We start from the raw sequence: 26,796 nt of genomic DNA on the forward strand, positions 1-26,796 counted from the left end.
CTAAAAAACTTATTTTCATATTGATGATGACCTGCCTTATCACACTGATTTGCCCAAGCTGATCTTCATTCGGCTAAGATCCGCAAACTGCTATGATTTATTACTAATAAGCCTTTATTCAAGGCTCTGCTATAAGAAAAGTCGGGTCCAGTGTTATTACATGCCTTAAAGGAATATTTCTGTTCTTCCTTATGAGCAGGCTGCCTACATACACAGCTAATTTCTCTTATGTATCAAATCTGTCCAGCTACCAGGTAAGAAACTGGGGGATGCAGCAGCCTATTCAGGACTTCATCTCAACTCGGGCCAAGGGGAAACGTGGGAGCAGGTAACCAGTAGCTGTTGCAGCCTGCCACCCACTGGCTTCCAGAGGTGTGAGCTGTGCTGGGGCTTATTTTCAGCACGCTGAAGCTGACTGTGATGCACTCTGCTGGCAGCAGCTGACACACAGCAGCTTTCTCCAGAGTGACAGTGGCATTGGCAGAGACTGCATTACAGCTTTCTTGAAGTGATTGTAAATTAGCTGTAAGTACAATAACTGCAACATCAGTATAAAGCCATAATTACAGCCATTTCAAGTGTTTAACATACTTTTAGTCTGTTCACATTAATATCTTGACTTGGATGAAGGTATGTCAAGAATTTAGAGCACCAACCACACAAGAACAAACATCTCATGGAAAACCTTCAAAAGGGTATTTGAAACAGTAACAGGGTCCAAAAACAACTGCACCCTTCTCCGGCGAAAATAACAAGAGCCTTTGAGCCAGGTTGAACTAGTTTAGGATAAACAATATGCTTTCTTTAGGAAAAAAACAAAGCTTTGTCAGCATGAACCATTCAGTTTTGGACCACTAATGGCCCCAGAACAAGTGCTAGGTGCTTATCTGACATCTGTCATAGGAAGTATCACTTTCACCTCTCAGCCATATAGAGGCCACATATGCACAAACAACATGCTTATGGCAGACAACCCCAGGTTGAAACTATTCCTACCAAACAAAGGAAAAAGAAGTTCACATGTTTTTCAGCTACCCTGCCGCACGATGGTGTGGCTGGCACAAGCAGCTCAGTTTTCAGGGAGTATCAAGAAGAAAAAGCAGTAGGTCACAGGAAAGTAAACCCTTAGAAACTGCCACTGAGGTGCCCATTCTCAGAGCTTCTCTGGTTGAAGGTGCTTCAGGCAGTCTGCCCAGAGCACAGCCACAGGGCCCATTTAAGCATGATTAGAAATTTAGTCACATGAAATGAAGGAAGGCCAAGACACACATCTCATCCAAATGCTGCCTTTAGGAGGGTCTGACTCACTGACCTATATCCATATATGCCAACTGATAGTAAACTGTCCAACAATGGCCCTGGAGTTTACGGGCTGAGCCACCTCAGCTATGGCAGTGTAAGCCCAGCTGTTTCAAGGAGTTTATACCTTACAGAAGACTGTCCAGGCCTATGCTTCCAGAAGCCCTGAAGATTTAAACAGCCTCTCGCTGCTAGTAGGAGGTGTAAAATTACTTCACAGTGCTGTACATGCAGCATAGTGGAAGTAAAAGTTGCAGACAGCCACTCTAAACAGCAATGTGACTTGAAGTCCAAAGTGACATTTAATTTCAACACCCATTCCAAGAATCCTCTTGACTCAAATATGTCTCTCTAATGCTCTAAAGAGCTCCAGGTGATGAGCAATTTGTGATAGTTCTGTCTGAAGCCTCTCTGTCACTTGACATCCCACATAAATTTTTGCCATACAACAGCTTGTTGTGTCAGACATCTTTATTTGCTGTGTTGCCCAAGTGTACAAATAGTGAATGTAGTTATAGAAATTCAAAATATATTGTAGTAGAAATCTGTCTGGGACGTGGAATGCTAAGATATTCACTTTAAAAAATTATTACTCTTAAGTCACTCTCACTCAGCAATTTTTAAATATATCAGGGCCATGAAGAGACAGATTATGATCCTGCAAAAAAGGAGTTCTCAGTAAACTTTTTCTGCTATATGAAGTCAGTCAACAACAAATTAATTTCTTACATTTGACTCATTTTGAGTTATCAGCCAACAGGATGTTAGCTACATCCAGACAATTCATACACAATTCAGCTCCCATTTATACCAATAATGTCAATGTATCACTATCAACATACCTAAGTATTAGTGAAACAATCTCAGTGATAATATTTATTTTAAGCTAATGAAGTCAAACCAGTAAGTTGCCCCTGGCTATTAAGTGCAATTGATGCTTTTGTCACATTTTCAGAGTAAGACTCCTCAGTTCTTGAACAAGTCAATACAGCTCTGCAGGAGAGACACATTGTTCTGCAAAGGAAGAGAATTAGTTTCAAGTGAGGTTAACTGATAATTCAAATCCTGCCTTTCACAATGAAGTAGCTTCCCAAACAGTGGGTCTGTCACAGGATTTTGTAGCCTGTGCCAATGCTAAAGATCTCCTAGTGCAAAAACAAGCATTCAAGCAGTAAAGAACCAAAACCAGATTGCACATTCTGCCTCTTCCTGCAGGCCTGCAACCGTGACTCAGTTTGTGGTAAGGAGAGGGGCAAGAGCCAACAGGGAGCTTTTAAAGTGGGCCAAACTGATCAGTGTTGTCAAGGCCTTTGTGTCACATTCCAGTTCAGCACTGAAATAGCTGCCTGTGGTAAAGTCCAATACTCTCAGGGAGTGGGACATTAGACTTTCCTTCTTCAAAGGAAGCTGAGGATGCACAGTTACTGCTTTGTTCTCTACACTTAGTTAACAGACCCTTCAAGCCTGCCTAGCAAAACTTGGCAGAAGCTGCTATAAAGCCAGTGTCCTCTCCACTGACAAGCCAAGTGACAAGGATTGACAGCCTGATCACAAGCTGCAGGATGTGTTCCTGGCGCAGCACTCAGGAACACTGGAAACAGCAGCTGCCTCTAGACACAGGAGGGGTCAAACCCCACAGATGAGACTGCCTGATGGGAAGCCAGATGACCCAGCAAATCCTCCCAGTTACACAATATTCACTTTTCTCAACCCATGCCTGTTAAATTCCAAAGAGAACACACCTTTGCATGTTTTATTTCCAGTTCTGCCATTTCAATTAAGTTTTTGCGGAATGCTGCTATTCTCTTCTGTTTGAAGCTCATCAGTTCTGTAGAGAAGGAAAAAAAACAAAGGTAAGGGAGATATACAAAATGTGACAAGTTTCAGTAATGCCCCTTATGTTTCGGGAGTTTTGTTGTGCAGTTCAGATTACTGTATTTGATCAAAAAAAGCTTCAAGAGTTAGTAGTGCTGGTTTTAGACACAGATGCAGTCATCACATGACACACAGACAGCTTAAGACAGAAAAGCCTTGTAGGAAGACAGCTGGAATAAGCCAGAAATAAGCCACACAAGCTCTGTGTGTCAAGCCAGAACATATAAAAGCCAGATACACTAGAGGAGCAGCATGTATACCATGAAAGGGTATTTCCTCTGCTTTATATTGTCCAAATATATAAATATGTATATAAATAAATGTATATACACACATACACTCTTCTACTAAAAACCAGTGTTTGAAACTTTGTATAAGGCACTGAGCTGTACTGAGAGAGCAAAAGCCTGTTTGCACAGTTCTGAGATAATTAGTTACCCTCTAGTAGTTACATTCACATGGAGGTTGTTTAGTCCAGAAAGCAAATAATAGAGGCTTATAAATAAGGTTGATATAGTAGTGATACTGCTCTGCTACAGAGAATTGTTTTTAAAAATGTTTAGCCACATTAGTTATACAACATTATCTCTACTGTCCTTGGAATGTCCAGACTATTTGTTCAGGAGCCTTCAGTAGCTGAAGGTCAGATGGAAACCTCGACTGCATTAAGCTCTCCTTTAAGCCTAAGTACAGCAAAGCATGTTTTACCTTGTTTGGCAGATTCTGAAATCTTTTCAAACTTCTGACAGCAATCCTGTTGATGTGCCTCAGCCAGCCTGACGTCCTTGCTCTTTAGTCTAGCTTTGTCTAGAGCTTTGTTTGAGTTCTCATAGTCAACAAGAGCCCTGGTTCGTCTGTACAGAAGATCCTGAATAGACAGAAACAGCACACCAGAGCCTTAGCAGGACTACTTCCCAACTGAGGTTACAACTACTTAAGCAGCAGGAGGTTTCACTTCTTTCAGCATCAGATTCTGCTTTTTCCAACAAGCTATTACAGCCTGCTCTTGGGCAGCCTTTCACAGTGCAGCACAACATTTTCAGGACAGCCACCTAGTGAAGGAAGTCTAAGGGCTTCCATAGGCGTAATTTCTTCCCTTCAAGTAGTTTACCCTGCTGTAAGGTGGATCTCTCCACCTTACAGAATGAAAAGTACTTTCTGAATTCTGTCAGCCTACTTCCAGCATACATCTAATTTGTTGGAGATCTGACAGTTTGACTGAAGCACTGCACTAACCTAAGTACAGGTCTCTGAGTCAATCCCTTCCTAATGCAGCAGGAGTTCAGTTGTGATATCTAAATAACAGTGCACCCCACTGAGGGAGTCTGTAGTGGATGTTCTGGGGTACCTAACATTACAGGTAAGACACTAGATGAAGACACCCAGTAGGCTGTACGTAGATACCTTTTTGCAGCATAGTCACTCCCTGTCAAATAAAGTGTTGATTAGAAAAGAGTTGCCAGCAAGGCTTTTGCAGTCACATCAATCTACCAAAGCCCTCTTGGACATCCAGACACCAATAGCCTTCACAAGTTATCACTTGTGTATTTGCACTAAGGTAGTCTAAAAATCCTGAAGTCAATCCCAACTACTAATTAGTCATCATTGATTTTATTGGCAAGTCCACGAGTACTCAGGCAGAGGACAGGAAAGAAACTGCTGCAGAGTTATATTCAGTTTACTCTAACTTACAGAAATTTAAAAAAAACAGTTCTTCCACTTTACATGCCAAAGAAAAATTGGTCCAAGATCTTCTGTAAGTGGCTGGGCTCCAGCTAGCTAATATATTCTATATTCTGCTGCTGTTTAAGAGTGTCAGGTTTCCTAGGCAAAACGAGAGTCCATTTACCTGTCTTCTTAAAGCACAAAGAATACCATGAGTCATGCTGCCCATAACAAAGCTAAGCTTCAAAAAGAAAACTCTTCTCACCTTAGCAGCTTCTATATTAAGCATGTAGTATCTCAACAGTTCAGAGAGCTTTAAGTCTTCATCAGACGAAACTCTACTCTCTACCTTCTGCAGAAGAGAAAAAAAATCAGTTGGCGTGTAACAGAGAACAGCAGAGATTCAGATCCAGAGTCAGAGATTCTTCTCCCCGACACCTGCCCTCAGCAAAGCTTCTCTTACCCTGAGTTTCTCAAAGAGCTCTGCAACTTTCAACAAGTACCTAGTGAGGGGAAAAAAAAAAAAAAGCGTAAGTAAGTTTGAGATACCTCTTAGTCTGATGAATGCCAGGAACAATTGGCAGGAAACCAGAAAGCTGAAGGCTGGAGTTTACTCCTATATACAGATCCAAACAAGGGCTCAAAAAAAACTCATTTAGGCAAAGAACTGGACAAAAGGTTCAATGTGCTGGATTCCAGCCTACCAGAGTAGTACAGCTGAGCAGCTCAACACCAATGCTGATCTCCAGAGCATAAAGGTCTTGTGGAGAATTTCCCTGCTGCTATCCAAGAGGGATGAGCTGACTTGCTTATTCAGCTATGCACACTGTTTAAACAAGGTCTTGGTAAATTGATAGCAAAGTCAAAAGGTGAAAGAAGTCACCTCAAAAAAAGTAACTGGGTTCCCCCAGCTTAAAAATCCCCTACTATTCTTGAAGTGCAAAGGTCTAGAAGATAGCACAGACGTAATGTAAGCTGACCTAGTGCAATGCATGTTAGAACACACACATAAACCCTTTCTTCAGGGTCTCTAGCAGTTTGTGACCTGAAGGGAATCAAGGATATTTCTGTTTAGAAGGAGTTTGATGACCAGCACAAGTAACCTCTAGGTCACAACTGGCAAGTGATCAACTAGGTGCAACTGGTAACAGTAGGTCTGTCACAGCAGGAGTGCCAACAGAAGGAAAGTTTTTATGCCGCTTGCAATTCAAGAGACTAAAACCACCTATGACTCAATCCTCTGGTTTTTACAGAAGAAATTGGGTATTCTCAGAACTCAGGATATGGTTATGAACAGTTAGAATTGCTTACTTTTTGATAACTGTAGGCTCTTCTAATGCCAGGCTATTCAAACAAGCTGAAGTATAAATATAGTCGTCTGCAACATCTGCAAGAACAAGACAAGGTTTTCAGGCTGAAATCAGCAAAACTGCATGATCTCTTGAAAGGTCTTTGAAAAGATTCACTTTTATGAGATCTTGTCATCTTATCTGCTTTTGCACATGCATCCTTGATTCTGTTGTAGTAGTTCACAAGAAAAGTCTTCTCTTGCTCAAAAAAATCTTCTACTTCCTGAAAAAGAATATGACCCGTTAAGTCAGTAACTGCAGAATACAAGCTCTTCCCTATTTTAGGATGAGCCAAAGAAACAACCACAGCCTGGCCTTGAGCTTGAGGCCCACCAATCCCTATGGAAAAGCTGTTCAAGACAAGATGCAAGCCAAGGGTTTGACATCCCAAGCCACTTGGCAAACTTCTTCCTCACAATGAAGTGAAGATGAAGCTGACACTCAAATACTGATGCAGGCTGTCTGAAGCTGCCAGTAAGCTGGTACAGGACAGTCCTCAGGACTCCCAGCTGCTGGATATTTATTTCCTAGGGCTGCAGCAACACTGTAGCTGAGAACTAAGCAGTTTACAAGCTTGTTTCTCATCCACACCAAACATGATACATATTGTAATGTTTCATGACACTGTACATAGAACAACAAACTTATTGGGGAGTGCTGCCATGGCAACACAACACAAAAGCTGCAGTAAGACCAGTAACAGGAGTCTTTGGTGTTTGATCTTGTCTGGTATAAGCAGGAACCCATAAATCATGTCTGTATAGAGCTCCAAAGTAGACAAAAGCCACAAGCACATTTCCTGAAGGTACAATTCCTTCACCGGTATGAGGTATCAAGGCAGGTTTTCTTCAGCCAGAAACTTTAATTATACACTGAAATTGATCAGCCTAAAGCTGCAATGTCTTATTTCTATAGAAATCAGAATCAATACAGGCTACTCCCCTCAACTGGGAAAGCAGTAACAAGGCAGGTTAATTTCAGTAGCTGAGCCTCATGCACAGCAAGCCTGAAGCAGACAGGAGTAACTTCCCTGGTGCAGGGAGCAAGAAATAATCAAGATCAGGGTAAGAGACAAAGCAACAACTTTACCTTGACTCCAGAGAAGAGGACCTCATCAGCACTCTTTACTACACTTTTTAAAAAGCCACCAAACATCTCTTTAGTGTTTTTCCTCCGAACACTCAGCTGTAATAGAGAGGCCAAAACAGTTTTAAAGTTATACCCAGGGTTGGGGGGGTAAAAAGAGTGATTGTGTTTATACTTGCAATATAGTAATGTCCTTTACACCTCGGGTATGTCAGAGCAGGCTGATATCCAAGCCCACCGTAATACCCATATAAAAATGTAACATGTGGCTTGGCTACAAGGAATTAAACTATTCTGTGCCACAGATTTTTCCAATTCCCACAAACAGCTTGGTCTGTCTTTGCACATCTTGGATCAGCATCTATCACTCATAATTAGGTGTGAAGAAAGAGATGGAGGTGTGACTTTAATACACCTCCATTCCTCCATTTTAGGACCATGCAGCACAGCACAGGTACACCTGACCCATACATGTTCCCAAGACAAAGACACGCAAAGGTGGCTTCCTAACCAACTTGACAAGGATTTAGGAACACTGTGAGATTTATAACAGAGAAAGGTTTAAAGGTCAGGCTTTCATCCTTCAGTCATCTCACAGAAATAGTTGCAATATCTACTTGCTGATGCTGCACATAGATCCACAGAACATTCTGACTGTGCCCAGCAGAAACAACAGCACTCCTAACAGTTTGCCTCGCTTGGAAAGGGAAACAAGGAAAAAAGTCTCACGTCCTGGTCATACTCCAGGAAAACGTGGAAATTGCGGTCTTTGCTGAGCACAGGATGAGAAGCAATCCGCTGCAGGAAGATCTCATGTGATGAGACAGTCTTCTTGAAGACAGCGAGGTATTCACTGCAAGGAAACAACAGACTGAGATCCTCTTTGTACTACCTTCTTCAACACACAAAGAATTGCTTTAAGTTTATCCCATGAAAATATTCAACTGCAGACTTCTGAAATAGCCAGCTCGTGATAGCAAAGCTACTTTCAATCTCTTTAGCTAGGAAGTTTTCCAACTTGAAAGCTGGAAAAGTTGGGCAACTCCTTAGCTCCAGGATTTTCAAGACACCCTTCAAAACAGTGACACTCAAGATCAGTTATCACCAAATGAGTTGCTCTCCCAGGAGGCTTCTCTAAATGCAGCTTTTGGCAGTAGACTCATTTAACTTACGCTTCCAGCTCTTGCTTCATTTTGGCAAACTCTTCTTTTGTCATGGACACTTCTCCTTCCCCCAGCTTTTGCATTTTCTCTCTGGGACCATCAAAGTCAGGCTTTGAAGGTGCTGGAGGTATCTAGGCAGGGAATTGGTTAATCATGGATATTAGCAAATAAAGATTTCCCAGATTACTTCTAGCCTTCTCTAGAAGAAGGCACTTTTGCCTGGTCATAGGGAAGTGTGGTAAAGAGCACATGATCCAGGAATTCTAGGGGCACGTTGACATCTAGGTCCCTGCTTCATGTCATCCCTGACCCAAGAGGGAAACCAGCCCAGATAAACAGCTTCTGTAATCCACCCCATTGCCAGCCATCTCCTAAAGAATCATGATAGGAAGGAAAGCCCACATTTGATAGATTATTTCAGTGTGCCATCTTGAGGCAGATATTAATACCACCACAGAGTCAAGGACTCTCACAGCATCTCTTGCTGCTCCAAGCTATATGGGAAGTTAACACAAATGCCATGCCACTCAGGTTGTTTAGGAATTAAGGCAATGGGAAGCACGGGGGACACCCAAGTCACAAAACACCAGTAACGCTGGTAAAACATACTTTATGCCCTTATTAGTAGGCACTTTAGATTGCTACAGTTTTTCACTTAAAATCACATCTTTAGGAAGTACTTACAATGAGTCCTGCATACTCTTCAGTTTCAGTGAGTGTATCATGTAACCACACAAAGTCTTCGTGCTGCCTTGTAACTGAAAACTCAGGACTTTGAAAAGCTGGCAGTGTAGTCTGGAAGAGAATATATAGAAGCCCTACTGTTTTGTAAATCAGTGCTTTTAGAAACAGTTCTGTCCATTTCCAAAGGAAGCTATTCTGCTTACTAAGAGCCTTGCCCACTCCCTTTTAGCTGAGCTGGCACTTATTCAACAGCACCACTAAGGAGACTGTTAGAAAAAAAAGTACTGTTGTAGAACAGCATTAATGCAGTTTGTTTTGTGACATTTCACAGTAGCTCACTTCCTATCCCCCAGCCTTCTGGTGTCTAGCTAGGATTCCTTAGCAAAACCAACCTAACCATCAGCTACTTGCCTCTGTTTAGAGTCTAAATCCTAGGAAATTTGAGGTTTCTGCATATCTATACACATCCTCAGGCTACCTTTAAGTGGAAAATTTCCCCTCTAATTAGATTTTCTTCATTGTCAAGCCCATCTTTGCAGGTACGTGTACGGCAAATACATCTGTTACTTGCACAGCCTCTTTTTGCCCATGACCTTACCTTAGTGTGCACAGTGAACTTCACTCTGTCCTTCTCACTTAGGGCATCAGGAATATCAATTTGGAGAGAAGGATCAACATTCAGGTCTACAGATACAGACCTCAGCTGCAAGAGAGTTCACAGAATAATCCTTGATCAAGCATGAAGTAGGTTTAGCAAAGCTGACTGATCATCAGCTGAGAACAAGAACCACTGCACTACACCCCTACCTTCAGGTACACACATATGAGCAGAATTCCATTCCCAGTGCTCCAAAGAGCCTTAAACTGAGCCAGCATCTTCCTTTGAAGGCTTATTTCTTCATTCCAACAGCCTAGACCCAGAACATCATTTCAAGCATCCTCAAACTTAAAGAACAGTCCAAGAGCTTTCTCAATAGATCCTCCACCTTACACATGAAGACTGTCTTCTAAGAGGCCCTCCCTTTCTGCAGCTTAACAAATCATTGCTATTTTTTGCATAAGGGAGAAACCACCAGAGATCAAGGCCACAACACAGGAAGTTTTGCTGAAGAGCGACCATCAGAGCCAGGAGGAATGCTGAGGTTATCCTTTGGAGATAATTCTGAAGGCCTTAGAAAAGTAAGCTAGAGAGCTGCACCAGGACTGCTATCTCACCACTCTGCAGAACAGACCACACCAGCAAGGAGCCTGCTCCCACCACTGCTGTGTACACTAAGTTTTAGCACCCAAGCCCACAGGCAAATGGTGCCAGAATCTGAGCAATCCTATCATATCACAGATGGCTAAATGCTGCCTCAAGCCTCTGTAAAGCTGCCTAAGAACTGTTGATAGGCTGCCTGTTATAAGGTGAAGCTTTGCTTCCAAAAGGCTCTGGAAGCTGCCTCCCCCTAGGCTGACCATCTGGTATGTGACATGGCTCTCTGGCTGCCTGCAGAGGACACAGCTGCCAGGACAGGGAGCGTTTACCCCACCACTGTTCTCCCCTGTGATCAGACTGCTGTGGATAAGTGAGGGATACCCCAGGCACTGCACCCTCCAGCCTAAAACATGCTAAAAACACTTCCATCTGCTGCATCCTTGCTGTTAGCTAGAATTAAAGGAGATAAGAAATAGATAAAACTTTTTAAGCCTTACTACTATGGACTGACCTTGCATGCAGCACATTAAGCTTCCCAGAAGATGGAAAGGACAGAGGACTTTTAGCCCATCCTGGGCATTGCTTTGGCAGCAAGGATACTTACAGAGCATGCCCTGGAGCACAGTTCCTAGCAGTCCCAGGCACTGTTCACATCCCACAGGACATGGTGGGACTCCAAACTACAGGGACTCCAACAGTAATCACTTCCCTCCAGTCACCACTTAGGACAGACTATTATGTTCCTATGCAGGCAGTTCTGGACCTTACTAGGAAGGCACAGGCCAAATAGAGGTGCACAGTTCAGAGGTCACTGACACAGGCTTGGGCAGATCCTGCCCCACTCAGGCACTGAAGGAAGGACAGGTAGAAGGCAATAGTTTCACTGCAAGCACAGCTCACTGTCGGTTGCCAAATGAAAGGCAAGTTGTTTGGTGTTTCCCATTTCCCAGCCAGATAACACCACCAGCCAAAGCAGCAAGATGCAGACCCCAGTGTTTTACATCCTGCCTGCTTCTATTTGCTGTCCAAACAGGATCAGCAGTACTAACAATATGAACTGCTGAGTCTGGAAAGTATGATAAGCCAAAGGAAACCATTTCCTCTCAGTTAAACTAAGGAAAGGATTACACAAATCAGACAGTCCTGAATTTGTGAGCTTTCTTACCAAGTCTTGTGGAGAAAGTAACCCATGATTACATGCTGTCTAGGCTCCTCCATGCCTAGTAGTTGCCTACACAGGAAACAGACAAGCATGGTGGTCCTGCTCGGTCAGATTAAAGCAGTTAACACATCACAAGCATGTGCCTCCTGGCACCCTGCATAAACTGCAAATAGGATCTGGGGCTATTTGAAACCAAGGACTGTAAGACCCCTGGTCTGCTCTAGTCCTGTGAAGGTCACTGTGGGCTCCTAACTCCAGGCCAGAGACCTTTAGGATTACAGAATCATGGCTCAGACTACAAAGGGAGCATTCACGCTGAATGACTTCAGGAGGAGGGAGTGCTTTCTTTCCCGACAAAAAGTGCTGGAGTAGCATTTGTCTCCTGAATGGGGGGAAGCAGGAAGCCTCGCTCCTGTCAGCACAGCTTGGTAAAGCACTGACTCCTTTCGTGCCACCATCTCTCCTACACCCATCCAACAAGCAGGAAAGGGGACCAACCTCCTCACAGTCACATGAAGGCTGTACAGAGTAAAGGAATTAAACATCCATCTCCAGGCCACAGGCTTGTCCTGTTACCACAGCAGGCATCTAGCCCAAGGCTTTCCCAGGTCACCACTCCAACTCTCTGGCAACTCCTTCATATCCAGAGGCATTTCTCTGCTAGGACGTCACTGCTTCCTCCCTGGACTCCAAGCAGTGAGCAAGAGAACTGAAGGTTCCCCATCCAGTTACCGGAAACCAATCTGTCACTCCACACTCTCAAGGGCTATAATCCAAGCTCAGCAGCTGGGAAGGCATTATTCCTCACTTCTAGCAGATAGGTACAGAGGACACAGAATGGAAACAGCTGGGTTGGGCTGCAAACTGAAACACTTACCCAAAGCCAGCACTGTACTCTCAATTCTCATTTCTCTTTCCCAGAAGCAGCTTCTGGCTTGCAATGACTCCACAAACTGTTACAGCTTCTCTGACACCTCCCACTTCTAGACTGAGGACTCATCAGATACTTGTGTCAGGATTCCTCAGGTTTCTTGAGGATTCAAGAAAAAAATACTCTCTGTTCAGTAGGGATACTGTCCAACTGGTAAATCAGACCAAAGCAGAGCCCTTCACAATAACATAGAAATCATACTGGTTAACATTTCTAGGTTTCAGGACCAGAAGACTAAAAATAGATATTATGGTACTAATTAGGACACCATGATAAACACCTGATTCAGAAGTCCAGGAAACAACAGAGATCATTACTGTGCCCAATCCAGTTAGAATTTTGGAACATTTGCCTTTTTTCTATTTGTTAGAGATGCTAAGAAAAAAGAAAATTGGATCACTTAAATACAAGGCAGTGATGAGCATCAGCTACCCAGACTTTTACCTGACAGACATTACATTTCTGATGAGGCCTCACCCAAATGCAAACACATCTTGATGCTTACAGACACCCAGAGGGAGGAAATGCCCTCAGCCACTGAAGTCTCTTAGTTCTGGTGAGAGGCCTGAGCTGCTGCTTTTACAGTTCCACCCTTTGCAGTTTTACCATCAGCTCCGGATGACTCGGTGTCACTTCTGCATTCTAACAAAAGAATCTGCCAGTGCAAGCAACTGTGTACAACTTCTGACTGCTAGTGAAATATGTATTTGTTCTCAAAGACAGATTAACCCAGGGGTTTTCCACATAGCCATGCTCTTGGAAGGAGCAAGGAGCCCTTCCATAAGGGCTCACATATCAAAGTTTTCTGCTTATTGTCAGCTACCTTTTAAAAACCTTCTCTCCCCTTACTGATCAACTCCCTGCTGTCATTTAAGCAACAGCCCACAAACAAGACTTGAGTAGTAATTACATCTGGCACTACCTAAAATCCATTACATTTTACAGAGCAGGTTTTATAATTAAAGCTGTTTAGGTGCTCTCTAGAGAGCACTAAAATACCATGATGTTTTCTAGCAGCTTAGAGAGAGCCCTCAGTTCCAGAGGGCCTTGTTTTGATACCCAGGAGTTAACCACCATAGGATCTGGCCAGCAGATATCAGCTGCATTAGCTTCTGGAACTACATTTTAGTCATATTCAGCACAAGCAGCTTGAGTTTCCTTTTAATCAGGACACTAAAAGGACATCTTAAAGTGCACTGCAGGCATGCAGCACTACAGAACACATGTGAAGCATGGATTTTGCAGCCTTTGTGTGGCAGGTTTGCTGCCACCACTCTGACATTGAGTTGAACAGTCCTGAAGTGGTCTGGTTACACACAACCAGGAAAATTGAACCAGTGCTTGCTTACACTATGGAAAATGCTTCCCTCCAAATTTGTGACTTCAATCTGGAGAACTCCAGAAATGCAAAGGTTTAATTATTTTGCTTAAAGCATTGATAAAGAGGGACTAACAGCTCAGTGTAGTCACACTGAAATGGCACTCCTCAGCAAGTGCAGTGCTTTCCAAGGAAGCAGAAGGCCCAGGGCACCTGTTGCCTCTGGCTGTGCAATAAGCTGGCCCTCTCCTGCCAGAGGGATCTCTGCATCACTCTGCAGAAATGAGTAGGTCACACGCCTCCTGACAGAGGGATAGACTCTATAAACATTCAAGGATGCCACATTCCAAGCAAAAGCCTTGCTGGCTCACCCTGTTCCACCAGCAGCACACAGGACACCTCTACCAAAGCAATGGTTTCCTCAGTTGGAGGGGTCAAGCACAGCTTTGCCCATGCAGGGCAAGCTCCCCATGTGCCTGTAGAGCTGAGCACTCCTGTCCCAGCTCAAATGGAAATCGTGCAACAGCAGCAAACCCCAAGCTACAGTCAGCATTCCCAAGAATGCTTTGCTGACCTCCTACAGGGAGGCCAGAGCTGGTGGCAGGGAGTCTCAGGAATACAGCTTCACCGTGCTGGCTTCACCTTCCGCTAGCCCAAGCTGCTGGGCCAGCTTTGTGGAGGCTGCATGTCCTTGAGAGTGCATTATCCCTATCCAGGAGCTGTCACCTTGCTAGCAGCTCACCTCCACACTTGATTTCAGGCTCAGCAGCATGCAGAAGCAGGTTTTTGGCTAAGCACAGGCAAGATCCAGTATGGTCTCATTCCTTCCAGAACATGCAACAGAATTTATCCAGCAGAGTCACCATTTGTGACTGATAACAGCAAGTACCAGGCCATGACACAACATTTTGTCTTCCACTGAAGAAGATTGTTTTGAGAAAGAGGGACTACAATACATGCTCTCAGTATTTTGATCTAGAACATTTTAACTGCAGACTAAAGCCTTAAAACACCATGAAGCCACTGACATTAACAAACACCAAGGTATTTACTCAAGCTTTGCTTGGAAGTCCCACCAGTCACTTCAAATTCTGAAGTGCCTTTTCCTCCCCCATGACAGATTACACCTTATTTTCCACTGTACTTCCAATCACCCTTATCCTACCCTCCCTTCCTCTTCCTACATATCCTGATCCTCTCCTGCTTTGCCACCTCAGGGTCAGTTTTTAGTTTATACTTAACAGTGGCTCCTATTTAAGTTAATACCTAATGAAGTTTCCTTTACAGGCACGAGTTATATCTGCTGGTCACACAAGAGTTCCATGTTGCTGTTTCTCTGCCTAAACAGGAACAGACAAGATAGGAGCATTTCTATCCTCCCCCATGCTGCTGCTGGAGCCCCAAGGCAGCCAAACAACCTAAAACAAGCTATTTTTTGTCCACTGAGCATCAGAGTTTAAAACTACTCCAGCCCCCACCACAAAAACATTTTCCCCTCCCCCCAGTATTCCTGAGTTAAAAAGGCACATAAACATTCAAAAGTTAGCAATTGCTGCAAGAGAGTTGATATTTGACCTTCCCCTCCAGCATTCTCCAAGGGCAGACACTTTAATACAACGAGTTTCACATGCAGCAGAAAAGAGTTAGAGCACTGGCCAGCTCACAGCTCAAAGCAAGCTACTAGAAAATGCTTCTTCTACAAGCTCTTGCCTGCCTTACTGACTCAGGATTGTTTCAAGACAAGATTCATATGGAAAAGAAGCAGAGAAAAGGAAATTATCCAGAAATCAATAAAGGCTATTGTATTTCTAGCCCTCAAGTTAGTTAATAGACATGCTCCAAAAAGTTGGAGAAAACACAGACTGAAGAGACTTTCAGCACGCCTAACAGCTTAAAGCAAAGTCATCTTCCTGCCAGTGAAGCTTAGTCACAATGCAAAACCACATGCAGATGTGACAATATGAAAGGCAAATAGGCAACTTGCTGACTCTTACAGGGCTGCCTTGCCTTCTTTTCAAGGTGTGTTGAGGGTAGTTATTAAACCAGGGAGTTTAGGTAGGTTAACCCAAGCAGCTCGTCTAGTAGAAGAGATAATTCTAATCACTACCTACCCTACATAAACATTAATTCACAAAGTTCCTGTTTTGGCATTTCACTTGCATTTCCTCTAAGAAGTTGAGAGTCTTAACACTAGGAAACACCCTGTGCTGCTTTAAAAGAAAGACACGAAGCTTCTTGGCATTTACAAGCTTTAACACTTCTCCAGAGAAAAGAAAACCAAGCGAGCTGCTGATGTGACAACCAAGGGAAAGGGGCACCGCAGGTGAAGTGGCAGCTGACAGCCTAATTAACGCAGAGCACACAGCCAGGAAGGCCGGTCGCAGACACAGCAGGGCAGCTGACCCACTGGGGACGAGCAAGTTTAACCCCGCGCAGCACAATCGCCTACAGCACTTCGCCCGCAGTGCCCGGGGACAGGTCCTGGCGATCAGGTCCTGCTCCTGCATCACCTGCCAGGCCCAGCACCCGCAGCTCCAGGGCTTTGGTTATCACCCTGCTCCCCCTCGGCACAGAGTGCAGCCCGCACTGGCTCACGGCAGCTGCACAGCCCTGCCCTTCCCTTCTCCTCCTTCTTCCCACTCCGGCTTTAACCCTCCCCACCCCCTTATCTTTCCCTGGGCACCTCTCCCCTCAGGGGCTGCTCCCCGCGATCACCCCGGACACTCTGACCCCCTGCCCTCAGGGGACCTCGGTGCGCCAAAGGCACGAGGACTAAGGCGACTCATATTTAAAAAAAATAAAATAAAAAAAAAAAATTAAACGGAGCAAAGAACCAAAAGCCTGTCACTGTCCCAGTGCTGCCGGGGGCAGAGGGAGCAGGGAGCTCCCTCTCATGCCGCGGGGCCAGCTCGGCTGCGCCCTCACCACCCTTCATAGCCGAACCCGGGCCGCCGCCCTCACCTTGTCCTGCGCGTCCCCACGGAGCAGAGCCATACCTCCGGGCGCAGACAACCACCCCGCACCTTTCTCTTTCTCCTCCTCCCCGCCACCACCTCCTCATATAACCCGGGCGGAGCCGCCACCGCCACACCCCCTGGAGGGGCACTCGCCATCTTTGGTGAGGGCAGGGCTCTGCTTGCCTTCATCCAAGATGGCACCACAGCCCTTTATATTTCGACTTGCATTTAAAAGTTTGGGTTGTTTTCCTTAGAGCCTTTCAAAAAATACCAAAAGAGCGCGACCTGGAGCAGGCATGCCCACCTCGCCACCCTTCGGGACGCCCCAGCGAAAGGGAAAGGGCTAGGGACTGCCAGGACGGGGAAACTACAACTCCCATGAGGCAGCGGGCAGCGCATGCGCAATGAGAGCGGTAAAAGCGGTGGGCGGGGCGCACCTGCGCGCTGGCGCCCGCGGCGGTGGCGGGAAGCGTGGCTGAGGTAACGCGGGGCCGCGGGTCGTGTGGGCCGCGGGGCCGGGCGGGCCTGAGGGCAAGGGAGGGCCAAGGGAAGGGGCAAGAGGGAAGCGGGCTGATGCTGGCGATCCCCTGGCCCACACTACCCCCAGGTCTGTCAGCAAGCGGGCCAAGTGGCCGGGCTGCCGTGGCTGGGCATGCCCACGTCCGGCGGGGCTTCTTGTCCAGAGTGGTTTATCCCCCTCTGAACAAGGGTGGGCTGTCCGGCACTGGGATTTTCAGGCACCTGGTGCCCATGCAGAAGGTTTATTTCCCTGAGGGCACTTGGTGGTCGCTGGTGTTGGCCCAACTCTTTCACGGTTCGCAAAAAACGCTGACTTCATGTTACAGCCGTATTCCCCACTAATTCTATTCCCGGTGCTGATCTGGAAATGAAGCTTGAACTGGGAACTGAAACCTTTTGAAACTACCCTTTGCTTCAGGGTAGCTCTGTGGGCTTGTGCTTTAAACGGGATTGCTAAATTGTCTCTCTTTGTGCTCCAAACATCCCAAAAGAAGGCGTATTTTTAACCTGATAGGTTCAGTAATGTATTTAGCAAATTGCAGGGAACTCGTAGTTATACCTTCATCAGTGGATTTGTTCTCTTCACATTAGGGACAAGGGGCAACAGGTCTGTAGGTGTGTTTAGGAATGCTCTTTTTTGTTATCTCTGAAATAAGCCTGTGCTTTTTTTTTTTTATTAGCTGGATGGGTGGCTGTGGAGAAAAAGCCATACTGGTTATTATCTGAAACTGCAGCTGGAGGTAGTTCCTGATAGATGTGAACTTTTCCTTAAGTAATCCTTTCAATTTGCTTCAGTTAAGCCACTCATTCCTATACCATAAGAAAAACTTCCTCAGTTGTGTTAGCTCAGTTATTGTTAATTTTTTTGTTATTGTTATTTTGTTATTGTTAACAGTTATTGGAGCTGCAAAGTCAACTTGCTTGGGAAAGTTAAGTCCTCTTAGTTTGTTTTTTTTTACCTCCAAGTTATTTTAATTTTTTTTTAGTTCTCCAGTGTGGCTCATCATGCAACACTTAAAACAATTCTGCCAGTCTTCAACCACAAACATTCTCAGAGAGAAAGGAGACAATTCCCCAGAGGGAAATCTCAATTAAATTCTGCTCTTTGTGTACAAGAGTAGATCCCAACCACTCCATTTCTTTCTTGTAAGTTATCTGCACAGACATGCCACTCTAGTGATTTATTAAAAAACACATGATTTTTCATTCAGTTGAACACAAGGATTCCTTACTTCTTGGCAGTCCTATGCAGCAGCTGGCAAACTCTCCCTTTCCTGGTGGTTCAATTCATACAGTGCACAAACATTTCCACAGGTATTGGAAATTCCACAGGTATATTCCCTAGCACAATGTAGGCTGTTAAATCAAAATTCATAGTGAAGCACTGTGTTGCACTAAATTAACTCTGGAGCTCATGATATTCCATATTTCAATAGCTCCATGACTCAAAACACTAATCTGGTGTAAATGTATTCCTTGGAAAGTGTTGAGGAAGCAGCTTACTACAAGAGAATTTATGCTGAATCAGGCATCCTCTTGCTTCCTGCAGTGACACAAAGCCAGAATAAACTTTTTCTTTTGTGCTGTGGCTTTATGTAACAAAGCCACAGCCACTGGCCCAACATTTGCCCTGTTCTGATTAGTGCATCTCCACAATGACCCTTAATGAACCTGTTAATGATCATCAAACAGCAGCCTGAGAATCCATAAGTTTGGTTACCAATAATAATAATAATATGTTTTTCCTCTTTTATTTTAAATCCCAGCTCTGGCACCTCTAAATAGTGGTAAGCACCAAGAGAGAAGGGATTCATTTTTCTGCACTGATGAAGGACAATATTTATGGATCCCTTGTCGAAGGTCTCAGCCTGCTGCTGCGAGGTGCCTTGTTCTAATCAGCTGCCCCATTTTTGGAAAATGTTGTGTGTGACAGATGCTCACTCCCACGCTGGGGCCACTGCAGCTGTGGGATCTGTCCACACAAAGTAACTCCCCATGGTTTTGTTTCCTGTGGCACCTGGGGCTCAGGCAGCATGGGGAAGGAAGAGAGCAGCGTGGAAGGATTGTCAGGAGCAAAATGCTGCTGTTGGCTGGCAGAGAGCAGGGGTTCTGTCTTTGCAGTGGATGGAGGGAGCTTTGGAATAGTAAACAGGTGACTCCAGTAGGAGACTGGGGCCTCAGTTCTGCATGGGAAATTCCACTATGGAAGTGTTACATTTTATTCATGTGCAAAAATCTTCCTAGGGCTTCCGAGGCTGCTCTGGAAAGTGTGCTGAGAATGGTACAGCTTATATGTTGTTCTTGCTTTTAAATTTTCAAAGTATCTTCAAGCACAGCTAAGTTTGAAACTTGCTTTGGAAAAACACATTTATGTTTTATTCTGAACTTAAAAAAAATTTCTTTGAATATGAAAATATTTTTAGTGCAACTGGTTTCTCTTTGCCTTTGCTAGCTTCAAGTCTCACAATTGTATATACTGCTGCTGTCTGTTTTCTCCTAGGGATACAAAAGAAAAACATGAGTTTATACCCCATAAGGTACCTTGTCCCCACAATCCCCTTAAGTTGGTCATTCACTATAAACTTAATAATACCTCATACCAATGGATTTGCTTCAGTGTCCTCTGTGTAGTTTTTATTTTCCCTATCCCCTTTTGGCAGGTTGTTCATGGCAGATCTGGTTTTTGTGTGCCTACACAGATCTGTGTGCCTACTTCCCCGGCAGTTCTGATACTGTTGCTGTAGGGATGTCCTGTGATGCAACTTTTGCTACTTGCAACAAATCTTCAAGTGTTTCAGATTTAAGATTTGGCAGGCCAGCAGCTGTTGTTTTCAGGAGCATTTCCTCTTCTCCTTGCTCATTGGTTTTTCTCTTATTTATCTGAAGAATAAAGGTGGTACAAAGTGAATGAAGACATTTTGGCCGCAGCAAATTCTTTGTTTGGCAAAGGGCAAAAATAGGATAGTGGCAGTGTTTTATGACTCTCTAAATTGCAAATTTCTTTTTCCACAGGAGGAAAAAATATGGTAACCCACAGACTGTGCTGACAGAAGGAAGAAAACTCTACCTGCTCACAAACACTTCTTGTCAGGATGCAATTCCTGCAGATCCTGTCCAGGAAACCGGGGAGCCTGGAAATGCTTTTTTTTCAAATACCATTTTGCCAAAAGCAATTCCCATACACATGTCTGTCTACCTCTGCATGTGTTTATAGCAAAAAGAAAAAAGGAAGCAGTTATGAACAAGTTGACCAAGAAAAATACAAGAACTTGGTCCACTCTGTTACGTCTTACAAAACCAGTGCCCAAACACCAGAGACAATACTTGAGGAAGACAATTGGTTATATGGGCCACCAGCTAAACACAGCCCTCCAATTAAAGCTGGGGCAAAAACTCCCAAGAATTGGGTTCCTTTAATAAACCCCAGCAAGAGAATTCTTCCTGTCAGCAGTGATTCAAACGTCCCCATGAAAATCGGGTTACAAAGAACGAAAATGCCCAGTGTTACCCGCATCCTTCAACAAACCCTCTCTCCGCAGCAAGTCTTTTATCTGGAAAGATGGAAGCAGAAAATGATAGAGGAGCTTGGAAAAGAGGGATTTGAAGAGTATACCAAAAGTAAGTCTAGCCACAGTGTGATTGCAGAGTAGAAGCAGTAGTCTGGATTGCTGGTAGGTACATTAGGCCAAATGGTTTGGAAATCCATGAGGTTGTTTCCATTTCATGAGAGCATGTTGTGAGTGTACCTGTTACCAACGAACCTCAGCTCTGGTCTTTGTTCTGAGACCACTAAAATGGATTTAGAAATCTATGGAAAATGAGTCAGACTGTAGACATACTCTGCATAATCCTACCTAACTTTCCTTTAGTTCTCTATTTGCCAGTATCTATTCAGAAATAGGTATTTTCCAGATGATGTTATTGAGTATCTTTGTTTCTCATGTTACAAAGCTACTTTGTAACAAGATAAAAATAGGCATTTTGAACTCATATAATACTGAATGTTTAAAAACCAATGTGTCCTGGTGTTTATGGTGAGGTTTTTCAGTAACTGATTTATCCAGTGTATGTATGAGTAATCAGTAAGACTAAAAACGTAAAGTAAGCATTAACATAAGGGAAACCAATTTCACTACTGACAATTTATTTTCTGTTTCTTTCCCTTCTCCCCATTCCCTCAAACTGTCAGTACAAAAAACAGGACTGGCTTAAGAGCTACATTGTGGAATATGTAGGAGACAAACCTAAAGTAGTGTCTAAAATGTGAGGGGGTTTTCTCATTTTTCTTAGATGTTTTTCTCCAAGGAGAGCGCTTCCATTCCGCTTTGGAATCAATATTCCTGTCTGAAGAGACGGCAGCTAGGGACCAGGGTGAAGATGATGTCGTGGCTGGCTACTTGTCCAGTGTGGAACATGTCTTGGAAGACATCAGCGAGGTGAAGGCTCTGGAAAGTGGAGTTCACCATGAGACCCTGCAGTACCTGGGCCTGGTCGACTGCGTGGCCAAGTATCGGTGAGGTGCCCTTCCCTAAAACTCCTGTTGTGATGCTGTGGAGGCCAGGGTGTGACTGAGTGGTTGGGGGAAGCTGGATGGATCTCTAGGACTGGCAGACTGGAGGAACTCCCCTGGATGATCCTCATGGCAGAAGTGCTGTTTTTCCTGGTGGTGAATTCCTTACTGGAGAAGGGACAGGTTTAAGCAATCATCAGCATTTTCCAGGAACTGTGGCATGTTTTAGTAAGCTTTGGTTTTTGCAATCCAAACTGCCAGTGTGAAAGAGATTTGTTTAGACATAATAATGAGCAACATGACATCAGGGGACACAGGCTGAGATTGAAAAGTCTGTATGTGCTGTCTCAGCCCTTATTTCTTACTTGTGACTAAACTTAAGTTTAAACCATTGTCATGTCTTGTTCTCCTGTGCCAGGGGCCAACTGTGTGTGATTGACTGGAAAACATCAGAGAAGCCAAAGCCATTTCTGCAGAATACTTATGACAACCCATTACAGGTTGCAGCATATATTGGAGCCATAAATCATGATGCCAATTATGACTTCCAGGTCAGTAGGCCTGCTGCATGCCAAGACAAGCAGCAATGCCTGTGTTATCTTCATTTCTTCCTGCCTTTAGAACCTGCTGCCCATCATGGAAGTGTTGGTAGGATTTGTAACAAAGGAGCCCAGCCTGAGATCAGGTTAAGATATCATGCTGTTAAATAATTCCACTACTCCTGCTAGTCCTGCTGCCCTTGGCTGCCAGTAGAGAATTTTCAGTGGTTTTAAGGAAGTGATCAGTGGGACCAAGGGATGCTCAGATGAACTCCCAGGGCCTTGGCATCTGGGCAATCCCCTGTCTTCTGTCATATGTGATTTTTGCTTGTGTCAAGAGTAGGAAAGGGCAGGAGAGGAAATAAAGCAAAAGAACCTGCAAACAAGAAAATGGTATGGGAGGTCCTTGCCTGCATGCCTGCATCCTGTCTTGCTGTGTCCCACTAGCAAATGAGGGACTAAGTGATGCACTTGGTGTCTGGAAGCTGTACTGTGCTTCCTCAGGGAAAAGCAGTGTGTTGTGAATTACTTCATCAGAAGACCGTGGAATAATGTTTTTAAAGACTCCAAAAGCAATTCTAGCCTGCCTGCTTGGCCTGAAGGATTTTTACCTCAATACACATATTGAAGGGGGAAAATACAAAGCAGAAGAGAGCAGGTTAATTCGTATGCTGTGCAAAGGACTTTCTAGAATACTGCAGATGTCAGTGAACACAAGCACAACACAGACATGATCATTACAGGGTGAAATATGGGCTGGAATTCTGCTAGTAGCTTCCTGCTACTAGGGATTTGGGATTTGTCAGGTATGAAAGGTATCAGATCATACCTAAGTAACCATTTCTATCCAGACTGAAGCTGGAGGGTGGCATCAGTCTCTGGCAATTTTCCTGGCATCTGCAGGGTTTAAATATTACTCATCCTCAGAGTTCGTGTCCCCTGGTTTTCACTGGAGTTGCTCAGAGCTCTGGGCTCAGGGTTTTTGAAGCATTTGAATGTTAAGTCTCCAAGTGTTTTATGGTAATCTGTTGCCCCATTTTATTCCCCATGTCTTATGTGAGATGTGTATGTTAGGAAGATGTTTTGCAGTGAGGTTTAGCTCTTAGGGTTGCACACAGATGTCAGATTTGTGACAGCCCCCTGTTTGTGCTGCAGGTTCGCTGTGGGCTCATTGTGGTTGCCTACAAGAACGGCTCCCCGGCACATCAGCATTTCATGGATCCTGACCTGTGCTCTCAGTACTGGAACAAGTGGCTCTTGCGCCTGGAGGAGTACATGGACAAAAACTGACCCAGACTAAGCACAACCAAGTGGTCTGAGCACAGAGACAAAGGAGGAACCCTTTGTTTAAATGTACCACTTTTGTGTTCTTTTTTGAGTAACTTGGGGTAATTTCTTTCTAGTAGGGATCCCCCCTCTCCCCTCCCAAAAAGGTGAATAACTTTAAAATGGGAAATATCTATTTGCTTATATTGTAGGTGACCCCAGCAGTTCAGGCAGAGCAATGCCAACTTATTTAGCCTCTCTTTTTTATCCCACTCAGTTTATACAGCCTAAGGTTGATAGAAAAGTTTCTACTATCAAGTAAAACCTCTTGATCAAATCATCTTTTTTTCATGATTTTTGAGAAAAAAAAAATATGTTGCAGAACTGAGTCTTTGAAAATGGAGTTGGTGAACTAAAGCAAAACAACATCTATGATGTATGAGCTGAGAGAAATGCAAGTGATAAAGAAATGGATATAGTAGACTGGGTTTCAGTCAGTTCTTGCTTATGCCATCATCAGGCTTGTTATTATTTGTGGTTTTTCTTACAGCTACAACTGGAAAACCTGTGCTGAGAGTTATAATGAAAGTCCTCATTAGTTCTTGTTTAGGATAGTACAGCAAAGTGGCCACTTAGCAGAAGTGGCTCCACAAGAGAGGAGCAGAATTGGAACCAACACTCACAGGAATTTCCAGCAAGTGTTCTGAGAGGTGGGAATGTTGGCTGCTGCTAGTGGCTCCTTCTGCAGGTTTTTTAACACCCAGCCCACGGAAAAGCGCTGTGAGGGGCTGTGTGCCTTGGCTGGGGAGCTCTGTGCTGCCACTGCCTTGAGCTTTCCTGACGCTGTTGTGGGTGTGAGCCAACAAGGAGCCCACCCCGTGGAACAATCCCCAGTGTCATAAGTTTCTGTATCAAAGCAGGCCTGTGGCTGTGAGGCTGGGCCTTCTGAGGGGTGAAGAGCTGGTTAGCTTTCGGGGGCTGTGTTTTTATGGGTTTCTCTTTGGTTTTTGGTCTGTTTTTTTTTCAAACAAGTTTGTGAATAAATATTTTGAAACAGAACTTTTACTTTTGAAGCATATAAAATCAAGTCTGTAAAGCAGAGAATAAGCCTTGATCATGTCAGGCAGCATTGCTCTGGAAAGCTTTTTTCCCTCATTCTCTTTGTATTCTAAGAATTGTATGTATGAGTTTTCACAATAACACTGCAGATTACAAATAAAATTATGACCAACCCCTAAGCTTCAAGAAAATCAGCCAGAACCCTGTGCCTGAGGAAGGCTTCCAGCAAAGCCAGTTTGTAAACCTAAGTCCCAGCTGAGTCTGTACCTCAGAGAGCCAGGGGGAGGCAGAGAGCCTTCAAAAGACAGCAGCGGTGGGAGTCACTCGTGACTGTCACTTCTGAAAGCCTGGCTGCTGCCTTGGGCATCCCTGGCTGAGCTGTGGAGCATTTCTGGAGCAGCACAAGCTGGTCTGTCCTGTAACAGCACTGGGCAGCTGGCTGTCACCAGTGTCACACAAACCCCAGCACACTTTGTGACCAGTTTCAGTTAAGTTGCTAGACTGTTAAAGTGATGGGCCCAGGGCACTGCTACAGGCACTGTCTGTCCTCTGCAGAAAAACCTGCTGGGCAGCCGGGGCAGTTTCTTCAGCTCTGACATCCAGCTTCCCTGAGCTTTGCTCTCCATCCAGGATGGGTTTTTCCCTGTGCCCTGCTACCACTCCTTTTCTCTTTTGTTGTGAATCCTTTCTGTGCTCACCTCGCTGTGCCTGTGGTTCTGTCAGCAGGGATGTGCTGTGGCAGTGACACTGGAGGGAGAGCAAAAGCAACACTTGGTGCAGGAAGGATAAAAAAAACCAACCCGTGCACGCAGGTACACACACAAAACATGTCTCTGGCTGGAGAGGAAGGGTTTCAGCCACAGCTCTGCTGTGCCAGGGGAAGGGCTGAGGTTTCAGCAGAGCTGAGCACACAAATCCCATGCAGTCAGGTGAACATTAATCCCATGGCAGAGTGAGCAACCTTCCCTTTACACTCCTTGGTTATAAGACCTGGGAGTCTTATATGCACAAGCTTTAGCTCTTTGTGCAAAGTCAGGATCTTCTAATTTACCTCAGATGCTTTTTGTCCCAGCAACTTCCCATTTATTAAAGTATTCTACAAACTTTCCTGCTATGTAGGATAAGTTTGTTCTTAACACAGTGGCATCACTTTATTATCCTTGTTTTCAAGATCTTGAGCACCAACAGTTGTGCTGAATAAAGTCTTAATATCCTTGGGAATGCTTTAAGACCCCTAGAATCTTTTCCCCACAAAAACCCAAGCAGGTGCCTGTACAAAACTGAAGCAAGTTGGAAAAGATTTTTTTACAATTCTTGAAAAGTTGCTCAAAATGTCTCATTTTAGTAGCAATGATTGTGACAGTCGTGGCTAAGCCTGACTTTGTATTTTAGGTGGGAGGAACCTTCTACACTGATAGTGGTCACAGAGGAGCAGCCAGATTGGTGCCTGCAGTTTTGCACTGATCTCCTGAAGCAAACACAGGCTCAGTCCGCCTTTCCACTGCATTGCTGTATTAATGAACAGGCACTTGAATATAAAAGAGAAAAAAAATCCCCAAACACACACACACATACCATAAAATATGCACAAAATTGCATTTCAACATGACAGAAAATACTTATTTTCAAGTCATTACAGTGCTTTCTTTGGGTTTCTGGGTTGCTACTGGTGTATGTTAAAAGGATGTGGTAATAATCTTCAAAGTGAGCGTGGCAAGTCCAGGAACATCAGAGCTAAGATTTCACTTGTATATCAACATGATAAAAGTAAGTTCATGGCTTCAAGTACTTAAGACACAACCAAAGGTCTGCCCTAGAATAACATCATTTGCTAGCAGAGAAACTGGGAAGAAAACATTCTGCATCCTTTGGGAAGAGTTCCAGCTCACCTTGGATCACACTTCCATAAATTGTTAGCAGACTGCACAGGGGGCAGAGCTAAGGGTGTTTGCACATTTTAACTCATTTGCTGATACAGTGCACTCCTGTTCTTCAGGCACTTTAATTAATGTTGCATAGAACCACGTACCAGTAGTGCTCTTAACCAACACTTTTCACCCAAACCTCTCATAAGTAATTCGCATGGGATGTAACAGTTACTAAGTTTACAAAATACACTGGGGAAAGGTGAACTCATTTGTCAGGGGTGTTCAGACTTGTGGTAGAGCTGAAACAGAAAACATGTTGCCCAAGTCAGCTCAGTAAATACTCCATCC

General features: G+C 44.3%; 2 protein-coding genes across 4 annotated transcripts; one reads left to right on the forward strand and one right to left on the reverse strand.

Annotated features, from left to right (window-relative positions):
* Window positions 1–1,752: 1,752 nt before the first annotated feature.
* On the reverse strand, window positions 1,753–16,771 carry SNX5 (sorting nexin 5). Of its 2 annotated transcripts, none has more exons than XM_005523242.3 (13): window positions 16,692–16,771; window positions 9,720–9,824; window positions 9,122–9,232; window positions 8,447–8,568; window positions 8,004–8,127; window positions 7,278–7,373; window positions 6,306–6,411; window positions 6,151–6,226; window positions 5,303–5,342; window positions 5,105–5,191; window positions 3,883–4,042; window positions 3,042–3,127; window positions 1,753–2,313 (listed from the first exon to the last, which is right to left on the reverse strand). In XM_005523242.3, exons 1-13 carry the CDS (start codon window positions 16,722–16,724, stop codon window positions 2,266–2,268), a joined length of 1,194 nt encoding a protein of 397 aa, XP_005523299.1. In that variant the 5' UTR covers window positions 16,725–16,771; the 3' UTR covers window positions 1,753–2,265. The 2 variants fall into 2 exon arrangements, with proteins under 2 accessions (XP_005523299.1, XP_087909401.1); XM_088053275.1 differs by lacking the exon at window positions 16,692–16,771 and adding an exon at window positions 9,929–10,114.
* A 242-nt stretch (window positions 16,772–17,013) lies between these two features.
* On the forward strand, window positions 17,014–24,749 carry MGME1 (mitochondrial genome maintenance exonuclease 1). 2 transcript variants are annotated; one of them, XM_088053276.1, is made up of 5 exons: window positions 17,014–17,100; window positions 20,219–20,824; window positions 21,497–21,719; window positions 22,135–22,267; window positions 23,411–24,749. In XM_088053276.1, exons 2-5 carry the CDS (start codon window positions 20,299–20,301, stop codon window positions 23,543–23,545), a joined length of 1,017 nt encoding a protein of 338 aa, XP_087909402.1. In that variant the 5' UTR covers window positions 17,014–17,100; window positions 20,219–20,298; the 3' UTR covers window positions 23,546–24,749. The 2 variants fall into 2 exon arrangements, with proteins under 2 accessions (XP_087909402.1, XP_014108424.1); XM_014252949.2 differs by lacking the exon at window positions 17,014–17,100 and adding an exon at window positions 17,102–17,167.
* The last annotated feature ends 2,047 nt before the right edge of the window (window positions 24,750–26,796 follow it).

Source organism: Pseudopodoces humilis, chromosome 3 (genome assembly GCF_049639895.1).
Source record: "Pseudopodoces humilis isolate 2021_Gansu_Grassland_sample_001 chromosome 3, ASM4963989v1, whole genome shotgun sequence".
NCBI lineage: Eukaryota > Metazoa > Chordata > Aves > Passeriformes > Paridae > Pseudopodoces > Pseudopodoces humilis.

Coding starts and splice junctions, on each gene's coding strand:
- SNX5 (XM_088053275.1), bottom strand. CDS start 9,997: ATGCTGGCTCAGTTTAAGGCTCTTTGGAGCACTGGGAATGGAATTCTG. Junction 6,412..7,277: donor TCCTCTTCTCTGGAGTCAAG/GTAAAGTTGTTG, acceptor ATTCTTTTTCAG/GAAGTAGAAGATTTTTTTGA. Junction 5,343..6,150: donor GAGCCTACAGTTATCAAAAA/GTAAGCAATTCT, acceptor TCCCCTCACTAG/GTACTTGTTGAAAGTTGCAG.
- MGME1 (XM_088053276.1), top strand. CDS start 20,299: ATGCAATTCCTGCAGATCCTGTCCAGGAAACCGGGGAGCCTGGAAATG. Junction 21,720..22,134: donor GACTGCGTGGCCAAGTATCG/GTGAGGTGCCCT, acceptor CTCCTGTGCCAG/GGGCCAACTGTGTGTGATTG. Junction 22,268..23,410: donor ATGCCAATTATGACTTCCAG/GTCAGTAGGCCT, acceptor TTTGTGCTGCAG/GTTCGCTGTGGGCTCATTGT.